The sequence below is a fragment of the Peromyscus leucopus genome, chromosome 5 (genome assembly GCF_004664715.2).
Source record: "Peromyscus leucopus breed LL Stock chromosome 5, UCI_PerLeu_2.1, whole genome shotgun sequence".
Taxonomy (NCBI): Eukaryota; Metazoa; Chordata; class Mammalia; order Rodentia; family Cricetidae; genus Peromyscus; species Peromyscus leucopus.
Window position 1 is genome coordinate 108660029 of NC_051067.1, and position 14127 is coordinate 108674155.

The following is a 14127-nucleotide window of genomic DNA, read 5'->3' on the forward strand; positions in this document are numbered from 1 at the left end:
TTACAGACAGTTGTGAGCCGCCATGTGGGTGCTGGGAATTGAACCCAAGTCCTCTGGAAGAACAGCCAGTGCTCTTATCCACCGAGCCATCCCTCCAGCCCCATTGTTGAGTTTCTTATAGACACATCATTGCTATTAGATTGTCAGAGTTACCTATAAAGTATAAGAAATTTTAAAAAGTTTAAAATGGTGAGTCCCAGGCATTTTAAGTTTTTCAGACGGGCAGTGATGACACACATCTTTAATCCCAGCACTTGAGAGGCAGAGGCAGGTGATCTCTGCGAGTTCAAGACCAGCTTGGTCTACAAAGTGAGTTCCAGGATAGCTAAGACTGTTACACAGAGAAACCTTGTCTTGAAAAGTCAAAACATTCAAACAAACAAAATAGACAAAACAAATAAAATTTTTCAGAGAGGCTAGGGCCATGGCTTGCCAAGCATACGCAAGGTATGCCCTCTAGCACTACTAAAATAATAGAGGAATTTCATGAGCAGCTGTAGAATAAGTGTAGGGGGTCATTGGCTGCAACCATGGTATCCCTCAGGGACAGTGTGGCCACCTCTGATGAGGGCTGGGGTTACATCCTCCGGTGTGTGTCACACTGTATACACACTAGTGAACAGTACAGACCCTGCCCTCAAAGGGTGTGTCTGCACCCCTTGTTCTCTCTGCCTTTCGTCAGACTCTACAGCCTTTTCTTCCTGAGTCCTGTCCGCACTGAACCCACCAAACCACCAAACCGATGCTCTAAGGACTGCAACCAGCACCTCCTCAACCTAGAAAGGCCTGGCCGATTCCGGGATACCGAGGCTGGGTGACCAAGCTAAGATTGTGATGACTCAGGGTGTCCCACAGCAAGCTGGCACTTCCTACCCTGGAATGAGCCATTAATCCATCAGCTCCCCCTGAGCCCCACTAGCCAGGTAGCATCCAAATAAGCAAGTTAGGGCCAGGCAGTGGTGGTGGTGCACGCCTTTAATCCCAGCACTCGGGAGGCAGAATCTCTGTGAGTTCGAGGCCAGCCTGATCTACAGAATGAGATCCAGGACAGGCACCAAAACTACACAGAGAAACCCTGTCTCAAAAAAATAAAATAAAATAAAAAAGAGCAAGTTAGGTCGTGCAGGAAAGGGACCGAGTCCTCCCTACAGATCAGATTTCCTAGTAATGCACACATTTAAAGACAAGGTTTGTGAAGCCAGACCCAGCAGATACAAGTTTGGACTCTAAATCTCTAGCCTCCCCTAAACCCCAGCCCAGTTTTGCAAACTGGGATTGATAATCCCTATACCACAGGATTCAAGATAAAACATGTGGAAAGCCCACTGACCGATGTAGAAACACCGATAAATGGCAGTGGTGACCCATTTTCTGCCCAGTGGCTGTCTAGTCCCAAGCAGGATGCTTTGAGAGAGAAACGGGGCCTCCACCCTTGGCAGGTGTCTGTGTAGTGATCCCGGGGGTTGGAAACAATAAAGCCTGTCTCCAGATGTGGCAGCGGTTGAGGGCCCTTCGAAGGGCAAGTTTGCCGTGGCGCTCTCAGATGCTGCCAGTCTCTCCCCAGCAGCAGCAGCAGCAGCTGCCGTCTTTGCACAGGCTCTGGCCGTTTTCCCTGCCGCCTTTGTTCTATTTCGGGGCCTGTGGAGGTGCAGGAAAGCTGCTGCCTTCCCTGTGTTGCTATTTAAAGGCATTCTGGAAGCTGCTGCCACCACTGTTCCCACCTCTGTGACAGCTGCTGCCCCTGCCCCTGCCACCGTGGCCTGCACGGCCTGTGACCCCCGAAACCGAGTGCCTTAGCAAGAACTATCCCAGAAGCACACACGTTAGACCTGGGGAGTCTTGCTGCCTGCCTTTGGTTTAGGGCCCCTGCTGCCACTTTGGTCTGTGTCCCTGCGCTGTCTCACCTGTCTGCATCCCTAGAGCGTTTTTCTCACTTGACCGGTTAATTTCCCCCTTCAGAGAAAATCATGGAGATCCCCCTGCCCCCTTCCACCCCATCTGCAGTTCACACGAGATTCTTTCCCACTCCACAGTGAGGCATAATCCAGGAGTCAGGGTGCCATTGTCTCTAGGTCTGACCAAAACATTTTGAAAATAAATGCTTTCTGAAAGGTTCAGTACCCTCCAGGTAATTCAGTGGCAGCCTGGGCTTTAGGGAGTCTGTGTTCTCTATCCGTCAGGCATGGATAGAATCCCTTAGATGTCAATAATCCTGCCTTCTTTGCTGACTTCCCTGGATTCTCAATGCAGTGTCGCAAAAGCTTGGCCTTGCTGTTTGAGTCAGCCCTGATTTCTTTTTCATAGACCTATCAAAGAGAAGCTTCAGGTTTTATCAGTAAAATATCTGGGCCAGGCAGCTGCCTCCGTTTGGCCTCCCCAACTGTTCCCTTCCCATTATCGTGGAGCGGCTGCCTGCCTTGCAGGCTTGGAGTCGGTTCTTCCTGCTGGCCCAGCAGAATCCCCCAGTGCCCTCAGTTCTGCACAGCAGCACCATCAGATGTTGCAGTGTGACACTAGATGAAATGTAAAGCTCTTTTCCAGCTACACCTCCTTGTCTCTCTGTTGTTTTTTTCTTTCTTTTTAAACATTCTAATGATGATTTAGACAGAAGTTCTTCTTTGTGAGTCAGTATTGGTTGCAGTCCTTTGAATTTCATATCTGCTTTTTGTTTTGTTGCTGTTGTTGGTTGGTTGGGTGTCTGTACCCCCCTCCCCCGCCCCCCACCCTCTGGAACTGATGACCGAACCCAGGGCCTTGCGCTTGCTAGGCAAGTGCTTTACCACTGAGCTCAGTCCCCAAACCCTTTTGTTGTTTTTTGAGTCACAGTTTTTCTGTGTAAGCCTGGAAGCCCGGAACTCACTCTGTAGACCAGGCTGGCCTCAAACTCACAGAGGTCCGCCTGGCTCTGCCTCCCGAGTGCTGGGATTAAAGGCGTGCGCCGCCACCGCCCAGCTCATATATGCATTATAACATTAACTGGCTGGTGAGACGGCTCAGCAGGTAAAGGCATTCATTCACTAAGCGAGAAAGGTGCCCTGAGTTTGATCTCCAGAATGTACTTAAAAGGGGAGAGAACCAATCCGCAAAATTATCCTCTGACCTCTCTGCACATCCATCCACATCATTCACATACAGTAATAATAAACTGGGCATGGTGGCATACACCTTTAATCCCAGCACTGGTGGGTGGATCTCTGTGAGTTTGAGGCCAGCCTGATCTACAGAGAGTTCCACAACAGCCAGAGCCACATAATAGAGATACCCTACCTCAGAAAACCAAAACAATAATAACTATCAATACATAAATAAATTTCAGGGTCTAGAGAGAGAGGTGGCTCAGTAGTTAAGAGCACATACTACTCACTCAGAGGACCCAAGTTCAATTCCCGGCACCCAAGTTGGACAGCTCACAACTGCCTGTAAATCCATCTTCAAAGGACCTCACAGCTCTGGCCTTGGCAGCGGGCACCTAACTCTCATGTACATACCTACACACACATAATTAAAAATGAAATGAATACGATTTTTAATTTACGGGAGTAAGGGAACATTGAGACAGCTCAGGGGGTAAAGGCACATATAAGCACTTGCCCTAAACCTGACGTTGTGAGTTTAATCCCTGGAGCCTACATGGTAGAAAAAGAGAACCTTTGTCATGGCAGATGCACACCCACATGCAGAGTATAAAGAATTAACCTGTGTTTGTGTCACACACAAAACATTCCCTGTACCAATCCTTCAAGGTGTGGCCAACGGTGACACATAAATAAAGCCTTAGTGGGAAATAAGTAAATACTCTTTAGCTACGAAAAGCAGAGACATAAGAAATAAGCCTGTGTTCTCGGCTTACTCACCCCTGTCTCGCCCTAACACCCCTTTCCTTCTCTGCCTGCTCATGTTTGGGATGTCTGCTGTCTTCAGACCTGTGTCTTTGGCCCTGATGGCAAGCCAGGCTTTCTCCGTGTGCTGGTAATAAGAATACTTTCCTTTATATCATCTTGCTTAGGACAGCAAAATATTCTCACAGACCTTGTCTCTGCTGGAGCCTACAGCAGGTGTGGGAGGGAAGCAGTGGGTGTGCCCTCTGCACGCTCGTCCATAGTAATGAAAGGATAACCGAGGGACTGTAACGGCGAGTGATGAGTGGAGTCGCGTCTCCACTCAGTACCACTGAGTCTGTTCTATCCGCCATAGCCGTGGGGCCCTGGGAAAACTGGAGGTGATAACAGTGGCTGTCCTTTTAATAGGACTTTTTATTCCTTCTTTAGTGTAGGAAGCCATGGCTCCCATAGAGGTTGGAGGACAGTTTCTGGGAATTGTCGGTCCCAGGGTCAGACCCAGGTTTCCTGGCTCAGCAGTCAGTGGCTTCACATGCGGAGCCCTCACCACCACGACTCCTTTTAAAAGTCTCTTCAGGGGCCTAGAGGGTTGGCTCAGTGGTGAAGATCACATGCTGTTCTTGTAGAACCCACGTGGCAGCTCACAACTATCTGTAACCCCAGTCCCAGGGGATCTAATACTCTCTTCCAACCTCTGTGGGCACCAGGCACTCACATAGTACACACACATACATGCAGGCAAAAACATTCATACACATAAAACAATAAAATAAAAATTTTTGTGTGGAGTTTTGTGAGTGTGTGTGTGTGTGTGTGTGTGTGTGTGTGTGCAGGCTAGTGAGATGGCTCAGTGGTTAAGATCACTAATTGTCCCTGCAGAGCACATGGGTTGGTCTCCCAGCACCAACATGGAGGCTCACAGCCACCCGTAACTCCAGTTACTCTTTCCTGAGTGCTTGTTTCTGTAAATGTCTTGTTTATGATGATTTTTATTATTTTGATGTTTGAGACAGGGCCATATATATCTCTGCAACTAACCCAAACTTGCTCTATAGCTGAGGATAACCCTCCTGCCTCCTCCTCCCCGCAAGTGCTGAGATTATAGGTTTGCATCACTGTGCCTGATTTTATGTGGTACTCGGGAACTCAACTGTGCTACCATCGCCTGGCTCCACTGTGTTTTCTTGATCCACATGATAAGAACTGAAGAACGGCCGGGCGGTGGTGGCGCATGCCTTTAATCCCAGCACTCAGGAGGCAGAGCCAGGCGGATCTCTGTGAGTTCGAGGCCAGCCTGGGCTACAGAGTGAGTTCCAGGAAAGGTGCAAAGCTACACAGAGAAACCACGTCTCAGGGGAAAAAAAAAATAAAAAGGAAAACCTCCTTGTTCACCTCTGTTCCATTAGTAAAATCACCTTTAATTTAATTCTTACCTATTAAAATAATTTTTTACGATTTTTTTTCATGGCCCAAAAATATGGCTGAACAGTTAAGGAAGACTCTCACTGCTCTTCCAGAGGACGTGAGTTCAGTTTCCCACCCATGTTGGGCAGGTCACAAATGCCTCCTACTCCAGCTCCAACAGATACAATATTCTCTTCTGGCCTTGACAGACAGACAGACAGACAGACACACACACACACACACACACACACACACACACACACACACGTAAATAAAGATAACTCTTAAAGTTGAGGGGAGGGGTTGGAGAGATGTCTCAATGGTTAAGAGTGCTGGCTACTCTTCCAGAGGACCCAAGTTCAGGCACCAGCACTCACATGGTGGTTTGCAACCATCTGCAACTCCAGTTCTAGGAGATCCAATACCCTCTCCTGGCTTTTATGGGCACCAGGCATGCATATGATACACAGACATCCCACCAGGCAGAGGCAAGTGGATCTCTGGGAGTTCAAGGCCAGTCTGGTCTGCAGAGCAAGTTCCAGGACAGCTGGGGCTGTTACACAGAGAAACCCTGTATGAAAAAGAGAGAAAGCAATAGCCCAGTAGGTAAATGCCTGAGTTCACTACAGAACCCCTCCCAGTATACCAGCCAGGTATAGTGGTGTGTGATTGTAATACCTGAACTGGGAAGGTGGAGACAGCTAGACAGACCCTTGGGGCTCACTGGCCAGGCAGCATAGTAAGTTTGGTGATCTCCAGGATCTGCCTGCAAAAAAAAGCAAGTAACTCCTGATGAATGCCCCACAAGGTTGTCCTCTGACCCCCACATGTATATGCACACACAGGACCATACATACACACAAACCCACATGAAAGAAAAACTGTCTTGTCTTTTTGTTTGGTTTTTAGAAAATATCTGATACAAGCCTGCTTGCCTCTAACCCACTGTGTATGAATGTTTCACTGCATATGTGTCTGTGGACCACAGAGGAGAGAGTTGTATTTCCTAGACCTGCAGTTACAGATGGCTGTGAGTCATCAAGCGGGTGCTGGGAATCGATATTGGTCCTCTATAAAGCTGTGGTGCTCCCAACCACTCCCCAGTTCCCCAGCCTGCGTGATCTTTTCTTTATTCACCCCAACTGCCCTCCCTGTCTCTCCTCTAACCCTCACCCCACAGAAAGCTCCCCTCTGCTTTCACATGACATATACACACTACACGTGAGTGAAAACTGGCATTTTGTCTTCCTGCTTCCATTCCTCTCCCTTATATTTAAAAAATAAAATAAAAGTGAGGGCTGGAGAGATGGCTCAGAGATTAAGAGCACTGGCTCCCCTTCCAGAGGACCCAAGTTCAATTCCCATCACCCACATGACCTCTTACAACCCTCTGTCTGAAATTCCTGAGAGTCTAGCTTCTGAGGGCATTGCCCACATGTGGTGCACAGACATACGTGAGACAAGATGTCCATACAGATACCCATACAAATAAAGTAAAGCGTACACATGTTAAAATAAATCATATATTTACAGACTGTGTATGTGTATGTATAAATCTCACTGGAATATATCTTTAATCCTAGCACTGGGAAGGCAGAGGCCTACAATAGCAAGTTCTAGGCTGCCAAGGCTACATAGTGAAACCTTGTCTGGGGGGGGGGGGCAGGTGGTGGTGGCGCACAATCCCAGCACTTAGGAGGCATAGCCAGGCGGATCTCTGTGAGTTCAAGGCCAGCCTGGGCTACAGAGCGAGATCCAGGACAGGCACCAAAACTACACAGAGAAACCTTGTCTTGAAAAAACCAACCAAACAAGCAAACAAACAAAAATGTGTGCATGCACGTGCATGTCTGTCTGCTCACTACTGAGTGCCCTCACTAATGCATCTTGTGTTAAAAAGGTAGTCTGGCTAGAGATGGTTTTTTTTCCTTCCTGTAGTTTCCAAATACTCTGAATTGTGGTTACGTGGCTTTTATAACCAAATAAATAAACATATTTAGGATCTAAAAAGAAGAATACCTGCCATTGATTTCTTCTTTTGATCTTAACTCAAAGACACAGCTTTGCAGGAAAGTCACTGGCTGTTTCTTTGCTTTTCCCATTTGAAGGTGCACCTGTATGCCCAAGGCAGTCCTGCTCACAATGTTCTTTTTAGTAAGCCTCCTTTGCTCGCTTCTCAACCACACTAACCCCAAACACCGCCCTTGTCACTGAACCCCTGAAGGTGGCCTGCGGGAGGGGTGGGAAAATGGATGTGTGTGGTACAGACCCTGGGTGAGGCAAGAGTTTTCTCACAAGGATTCTGGATGCTTCTTTAAGCTGTCCCTGACCTAGGGGCTGGGGGGGGGGGGTGCAGCTCATTGGTAGAGGACATGTTTAGCATTAGGTATGTTGCCTGTGTGAGATCTCCAACACCAAAATAAACTCCCCCCAAACCACAAAGAGCTTCTCCAAAAGTAAAGTACGTGTCAGCCACCTGCTGCTCTGAATCCCTCCTGAATGAGAGGAGGTGCCTCGCTCCCCAATGAGCACACACCTGTGCCCCTCTTCCTCTCATGGAGCTTTTGGGCTTGATTGGGAGGGGGCCAGGGGGCTTGAAGGGGTGGTGTGTGTGTGTGTGTGTGTGTGTGTGTGTGGTGTGTGTGTGTGCAGTGTGTGTGTGTGTGTGTGTGTGTGTGTGTGTGTGTGTGCAGGTGTGTTCAGGTGTGTTGAAGTCTTAATGAGAGGGTTCCTCTATAGGACTGCTTGTATCCTGCCCACCTCAGAGGCTCCTGTGAATAACTTTACCTTTGAACTCTCCTTGTATTCAGCCCCTGATCCTTAGGATTTGGTGACAATCTTTGGCTGGCAGGAAGCTTTGATCCTTGGGGAGTGCAGAGGAAGTCCTGTGATATGTGAGATTGGAGAGAAGCTGCACAGGGTGGGTTGCTAAGGTGAACCCATTAATTAAGAAGAAGGCTTTGCCTAACACTCGCTTACCTAAAAAAAGGTCGGGAGCCTGCTAACAGGAGCCCAGCACCCTGCAAGGACGCAGTGTTTGCACAGGCAGTTCTGTTATTTAAGGACATAGCAGTGCCCAGGGAAATTCCTCCCTGCACCCCAGGAAGAGCAGAAGGCCTCAGAACTTCCCCTTTTAAAGAGGTAAAGCTGCCTTTCCTTGAATGGTAGGTGGCTGTAGGAGAAAGAAATCTCTTAGGGCTCTGAGCGTAGCCCAGGTGGGGGAGCACCTGCCTAGCTGTGGGTTCAATCCCGGCACTGCAGAAAAGGGACAGGATGACACATGCCTGTCCTCTCGGCCTCTGGGAGAAAGCAGCAGAAGAGTTCAAAGCCGTCCTTGACTACGAGAGAGCTGGAGGCCAGGACCAGCAAGATGGCTCAGTGGATAAAGGCACTTCCCAAGTCTGATGACCCGAGTTCAATCCCTGGGACCTACATGGTATAAGGAGAGAAGTGACTCCCAACTTCACACATGTATTAGTCATGGCAGATGTGCATTCACATACATTTATACACACCAAATAAATATAACTTCTATAATAATGTGAACATAATCTTTTTAACTACTTTTGCTTAGAAACTACCTTATCTCACGTGGCTGGATGGTAAAGGGACTTGCTAATGCATCCCAAAGCCATTACTTGGTTCCACCCAGCAAGTGTCACAGTGAAGCCTCGTTCACCAGCAGGGTGATGCTCCTCCTCTCCCATCCACCTCCAAAGGCGACACCTTCCTTTGATCCAGATACTCAAGCACACTGTTGACTTCTCAGAGTAGAGACCTCACTGTGTGGCGTGTGCCTGCCTCCTCACTGGGCTTTGGTCGCCAGAGGGAAGGTTCATGGATTGATTATTCATCATTTTAGTATCAGTATACTGCCTGGGTACCATGCAGGCCCTTCATAAGGATTCTTGAGAGAGTGAGTAACTGAGAGCAGAAGCTGAAGGTGCAGAGTCCTCCTCTTTCTGGAATCATCTCATTTCACTCTGCTGAGGAAGAGGAAGAGACAGGTTAGGAGAGTGTGGATAGTGCAGAGCCAGGGTCAGATGCCTGTCTTATTCCTGGTGTGTCATGTGCTCCTTGAGAAAGTCCAGGACATGCCTCACAGTATTTTGATGAGCATGGCTCATGGGGCTCAGTACTTATGGAGCAGGACTGACCATATAAAACCTGTGTCCCATGCAAAGTCAGAATACAAGGCCCCAATTAAAAGGAGGGGTAGAGGGTAGAGAGATGGCTCAGCAGTTGCACACTTGCTGTCCCTGCAGAGGACCTGGGTTCAATTCCTACCACCCACATGGGAGCTTACAACTGTCTATAACTCCAGTTCCAGGATGCATGTGATACACAGACATCTATGCAAGCAGAGCACTCATACATATAAGATAAATACATCTTTAAAAAAAAAAACTGATGTATTTATTTAATGTGTATGAGTACTCTATTTGTATGTACACCTGCATGCCAGAGAGGGTGCCAAATCTCATTACAGATGGTTGTGAGCCACCATGTGGGTGCTGGGAATTGAACTCAGGACCTCTGGGAAAGCAGCCAGTGCTCTTGACAGCTGAGCAATCTTTCCAGCCCCAAATATATACATATTTTAAAACATTTTTAAAAGAGGACAGAAGTGCCTTTAATAATAGTAAAATACAGTTTTCCCCTTTCTTTTCCAAAAATCTCACTTGTTCTGGTGTTTACTAATTGATTGAGGTCACTTTAAGGAGGAAAAAAAAGTGAAATATGAAATAACTGCATGCTTTTCACCGCTCATCTTTACTGTGTGCAATGTCAATCTTAAATGCAAATAGAGGAGTGTTTAACTGCTGCACAGAATCACCAAAATTACGCAGCGTGTATCCCACAGCTTGCACATGCATATGCATTTCCATCGTTGAGAAATGGAAGACACTGCACGTGGGAGCACAGCCATTTCCCCCCTGACTCCCGCACCTGCCCTCAGCACTGTGTCCCTCCGTTAGGCTGGCAAGAAGGAGCAAGGATGGTAGGCTGGCCTGCTTCCTTCTCTGTCACAGGTTTTAGTGTAAATGTTTGGCTAAACCCAAACAGTGAATGAGTAAGAAGGGATGTTACAGAGGGTCCCTGACAGCTGTCTCTCTTAGAAAGCCATTATCAGCCGGGCATGGTGGCACACGCCTTTAATCCCAGCGCTTGGGAAGCAGAAGCAGATGCATCTCTGTGAGTACAAGGCCAGCCTGGTCTACAGAGGGAGTTCCAGGACAGGCTCCAAAACTACACAGAGAAACCCTGCCTCAAAACACAAAAAAAAGAAAACTATTACCTTCTTGGTGTGGTGGGAACAGGTTCTAGCTAGAAGGAAAAGCTGGAACTCCTCAGACTGTCCGTCCTTCATTGGTTCAGCTGTACCAGTAACAGACGGTGACCTGCTTCTGGCTTCAGGGGTGGCTGATCTCCCTTTCACTGAAGTCTATCAGTGCTCTGTTCATAGGGCATAATGACCACAATCAAAAATGCATTTGTGAGAGACAGTGTGCCTCTCCTCTGCTCACGTTCCTGCCCCATTCTCTCACTGGATGTCATTTACAAGCCATAAATCCAATAAAAGTTATTAGTAATTTTAACATTTCGATAGTAGGTCACTAAAGCAGGCAGCATGGGCCTTGGGGGACTAGACTGGCTGTATGGCACTGTTTCGGTAGATGTTGTTAGAAGGAAGAAGCTGGCCAGGAGTGGCATGTGTGATTTCCTTCCCTCATGAATGTGTTCCAGCATCTGCCAGATGCCACTCATTTTATGAAGTACTGGGCCACACTAGAGGAAGAAGGGAAGACATGGCTTTGGCATCAGTAGTGGTCCGGATCTAATGAGGAAAACTTTTAATTACATAATATCAATCCCCAACATAAATGGAAAAACAGCATCACAACAAATACTTCAATTATAATTGTGATAGGGACTACAGACAGAATCCGAGGCTAGTTAGACTTAGATTGGTGGGCATTCGAGAAAAAAGCTCTTGGAAGTGGTATTTGGGGTGTGTGTGTAGGATAAAGAGAACGTGAAGTAGCCTCCCAGCATAAAGGGACAGCATGTAGAAAGGTATGGACAGAGAAGGAGCTCTGCCTAGGAATAAAGATCCACAGAGCCAGAGCTCAGGGAGCCAGAGGGAGGCCGCGTGTGGGAGGGAAGGGCCTAAGGCTTTTCAGAGGGACCCGATCCCTGTCTTGTCCCATTCCTCCCCAGTGCCCATGATGACCAAGAACCTCACAAGGTTGAGGGATTCTAATTTGCCATAATGCAACACCTCGAACTCACAGAGATCGGCCAGCTACTGTCTGCTGAGTGCTGGGATTAAAGGCTTATGCCACCATGCCCAGCCTTAAAATCTTTGTGTGTGTGTGTGTGTGTGTGTGTGTGTGTGTGTGTGTGTCAGACAGGGTTTCTCTGTGTAGCTTTGGAACCTTTCCTGGAACTCTATAGCCCAGGCTGGCCTCGAACTCAGATATTCGCCTGCCTCTGCTTCCTGAGTGCTGGGATTAAAGGTGTGCACCACCACCACCCAACTTGCCCTAAAAATTTTAAACTAGAACCAAGCACACCTGAAACCCTCAGAAGAATGAGGCACAGGGATCTCAAGTTCGAGACCCATCTATCTCAGAAGAACGAAACCAGCAGGTGGTGAGGTGGTCCAGGGGTAAAGGCGCTGGCCACCAAGCCTTCTGTCTTCGTTCTGCCCTCAGGATCCACGTGGTGGAAGGAGAGAACTGACTTCAATGTGTGCTTGTGTGCTTGTACACATACACAGAGGCCCTGAGGAAAATGCAGGCGGGCAGCTGCTCCAGAAGCATCTGTGCCCAGGCAGCTCTGCTTGTCTTTGTCCTGAGACCTCCGCTGCCCTTTGACTGGAGGATCCGGGAGCCATACTAGGGCCTGGTAATAATGAGGAGTAGCCTAAAAATCCATAGTGAAGTGTTGCGGGCAAGAGACACTAAGGAATCCTTTGTGGGCGAAGGGCCACAACTAGCTCTCCCTTCTCCAGGTTGTAAGGTCCCTGCATTATCTTCTCAAGAAAACCTGAGATTGCTCCCCAATAGATGTGCTCATGACCTGTCTCTTTATCCAGGTGCTGAGCGATGTCCTCAAGGATCTCTATCACCTGCTGAAACATGTGGTACGTTTGGAACCTGATGATGTGGCCAAGCTACATGCCCAGCTGGCCCTGGAAGAGCTGGATGAGATCATGAGGAACTTCCTGTTCCCTCCCCAGAAGCTGGAGAAGAAGATCGTGGTCCTGCCATAGACCTGGTTCATAGGACATGGAAGAAGGCACGGAGGGACCAAGCAGCCAAAGCAAAGGCCACACCTCCCAGCAGGTGGCTCCACCGCCTCCTTGGTGCTGGCAATATGGCAGGCTTTAAGGTAGTTTTATGGTGCAGGGCACTTGGATATTCAGGGCTACCTTTCTAGAGAGAGCATCCATTTAGTCATCCTGCATCTGGGCCAAAGCATGTGCAGTTAGAAGAAAAAGGATGAATTCCATCTACTCTGCACATCTTCACTGTCCTGTGCTGTTTAGAGAAGATGCGCATATGACTATTGACCACTTCCTTGCAGCTGGAGAGGCCGCCTGCACAGGTCCTATCTTGACATTCTTTCATGGTGAGATGACTCTGCCTGTGATAATGAGGAGCAGGCAGAGCTATCATGTTTGGCTGCTCAAGAGTCATCTGGGTATGCAGCTCTGGGAAGGGGGAGGAGGCATTACTTAGACATACAAAAAGGAATAAAATTACCTTGGTTGGAACGATCAGCCAGGCTGAATCTGGTCATTGAGCTGGTTGACTCTTGAAGAGAAAGGAAGCCCTGTTGGTCCTCTGCGGTCATTTTCTTTTCCTCCTTCTGCTCTTTTTTTGTTTTTCTTTCTTTTTTTTTTTTTTTTTAAGATTTATTTATTTATTTTGTATATGGAAGAGGGTGCTAGATCTCATTACAGATGGTTGTCAGCCACCATGTGGGTGCTGGGAATTGAACTCAGGACCTCTGGAAGAGCAGCCGGTGCTCTTAACCTCTGAGCCATCTCTCCAGCCCTTGTTTTGTTTTTCAAGACAGGGTTTCTCTGTGTAGCTCTGGCTGTCCTAGAACTATCTCTGTAGACCAGGCTGGCCTCAGACTCAGAAATCCTCCTGCCTCTGCCTTTAAAGGCATGTACCACCACCACCACCACCACCTGGCTCCTCTGTTCTTTTGCAGGATGAAAGCTGAGACAATGGAGTGGTCTGAGAAAGGCAGGCAGAAAGTGTATTACATATGGGTAACCTGCCACCCGCTCCCTGAAACAATTTCAGATGTATCACCATGGCTCATTTATTTATATATTTTGGTGTTTTTTATTGCACCTAAAAAAAAAAAAGAAAGAAAGAAAAGAAAAAGAAAAAAAAGAAAAGAGATTGAGGACTGAGGAGATGGGAGACACCTCAGTCCTTGGAGTCCTTGTTATGTAGGCATGAGGACCTCAGCTCAGGCCCCCAGCATCCAAGTCAAAAGGCTCTTGTGGCAGCACATGCCTAAAACCAGCACTGGGAGGAGAGACAGGCACATCAGTGAGGCTCACTGGCCAGCAGCTTAACCTGTGAGCGCTCAGCCAAGGAGAGACCCTCTCCAAAAAAACAAAAGCCAAGGTATGACAGCACACCCCTTAATCCCAGCACTCAGGAGGCAGAGGCAGGCAGATCTCTGAGTTCTAGGCCAGCCTGGTCTACAGAGCAAGTTCCCAGACAGCCAAGGCTACCCAGAGAAACCCTGTCTCGAAAAACAACAACAAAAAGAAACAAAAACGCTGAACAGTGGCTCCTGAGGAACGGCACCCAAGGTTGTCCTCTGGTCTACACACACACACACATGCACA

General features: G+C 48.0%; 1 protein-coding gene across 1 annotated transcript in view; it reads left to right on the forward strand.

Moving 5' to 3' along the window:
* Positions 1–13032, forward strand: part of Tango6 (transport and golgi organization 6 homolog) — a 170298-nt gene extending 157266 nt beyond the window's left edge. Inside the window, 1 exon segment of the mRNA XM_028857728.2 lies at positions 12346–13032. Within this exon segment, the coding sequence (XP_028713561.1) occupies positions 12346–12522 (177 nt within the window). The 3' untranslated portion in view covers positions 12523–13032.
* Positions 13033–14127: the final 1095 nt, after the last annotated feature.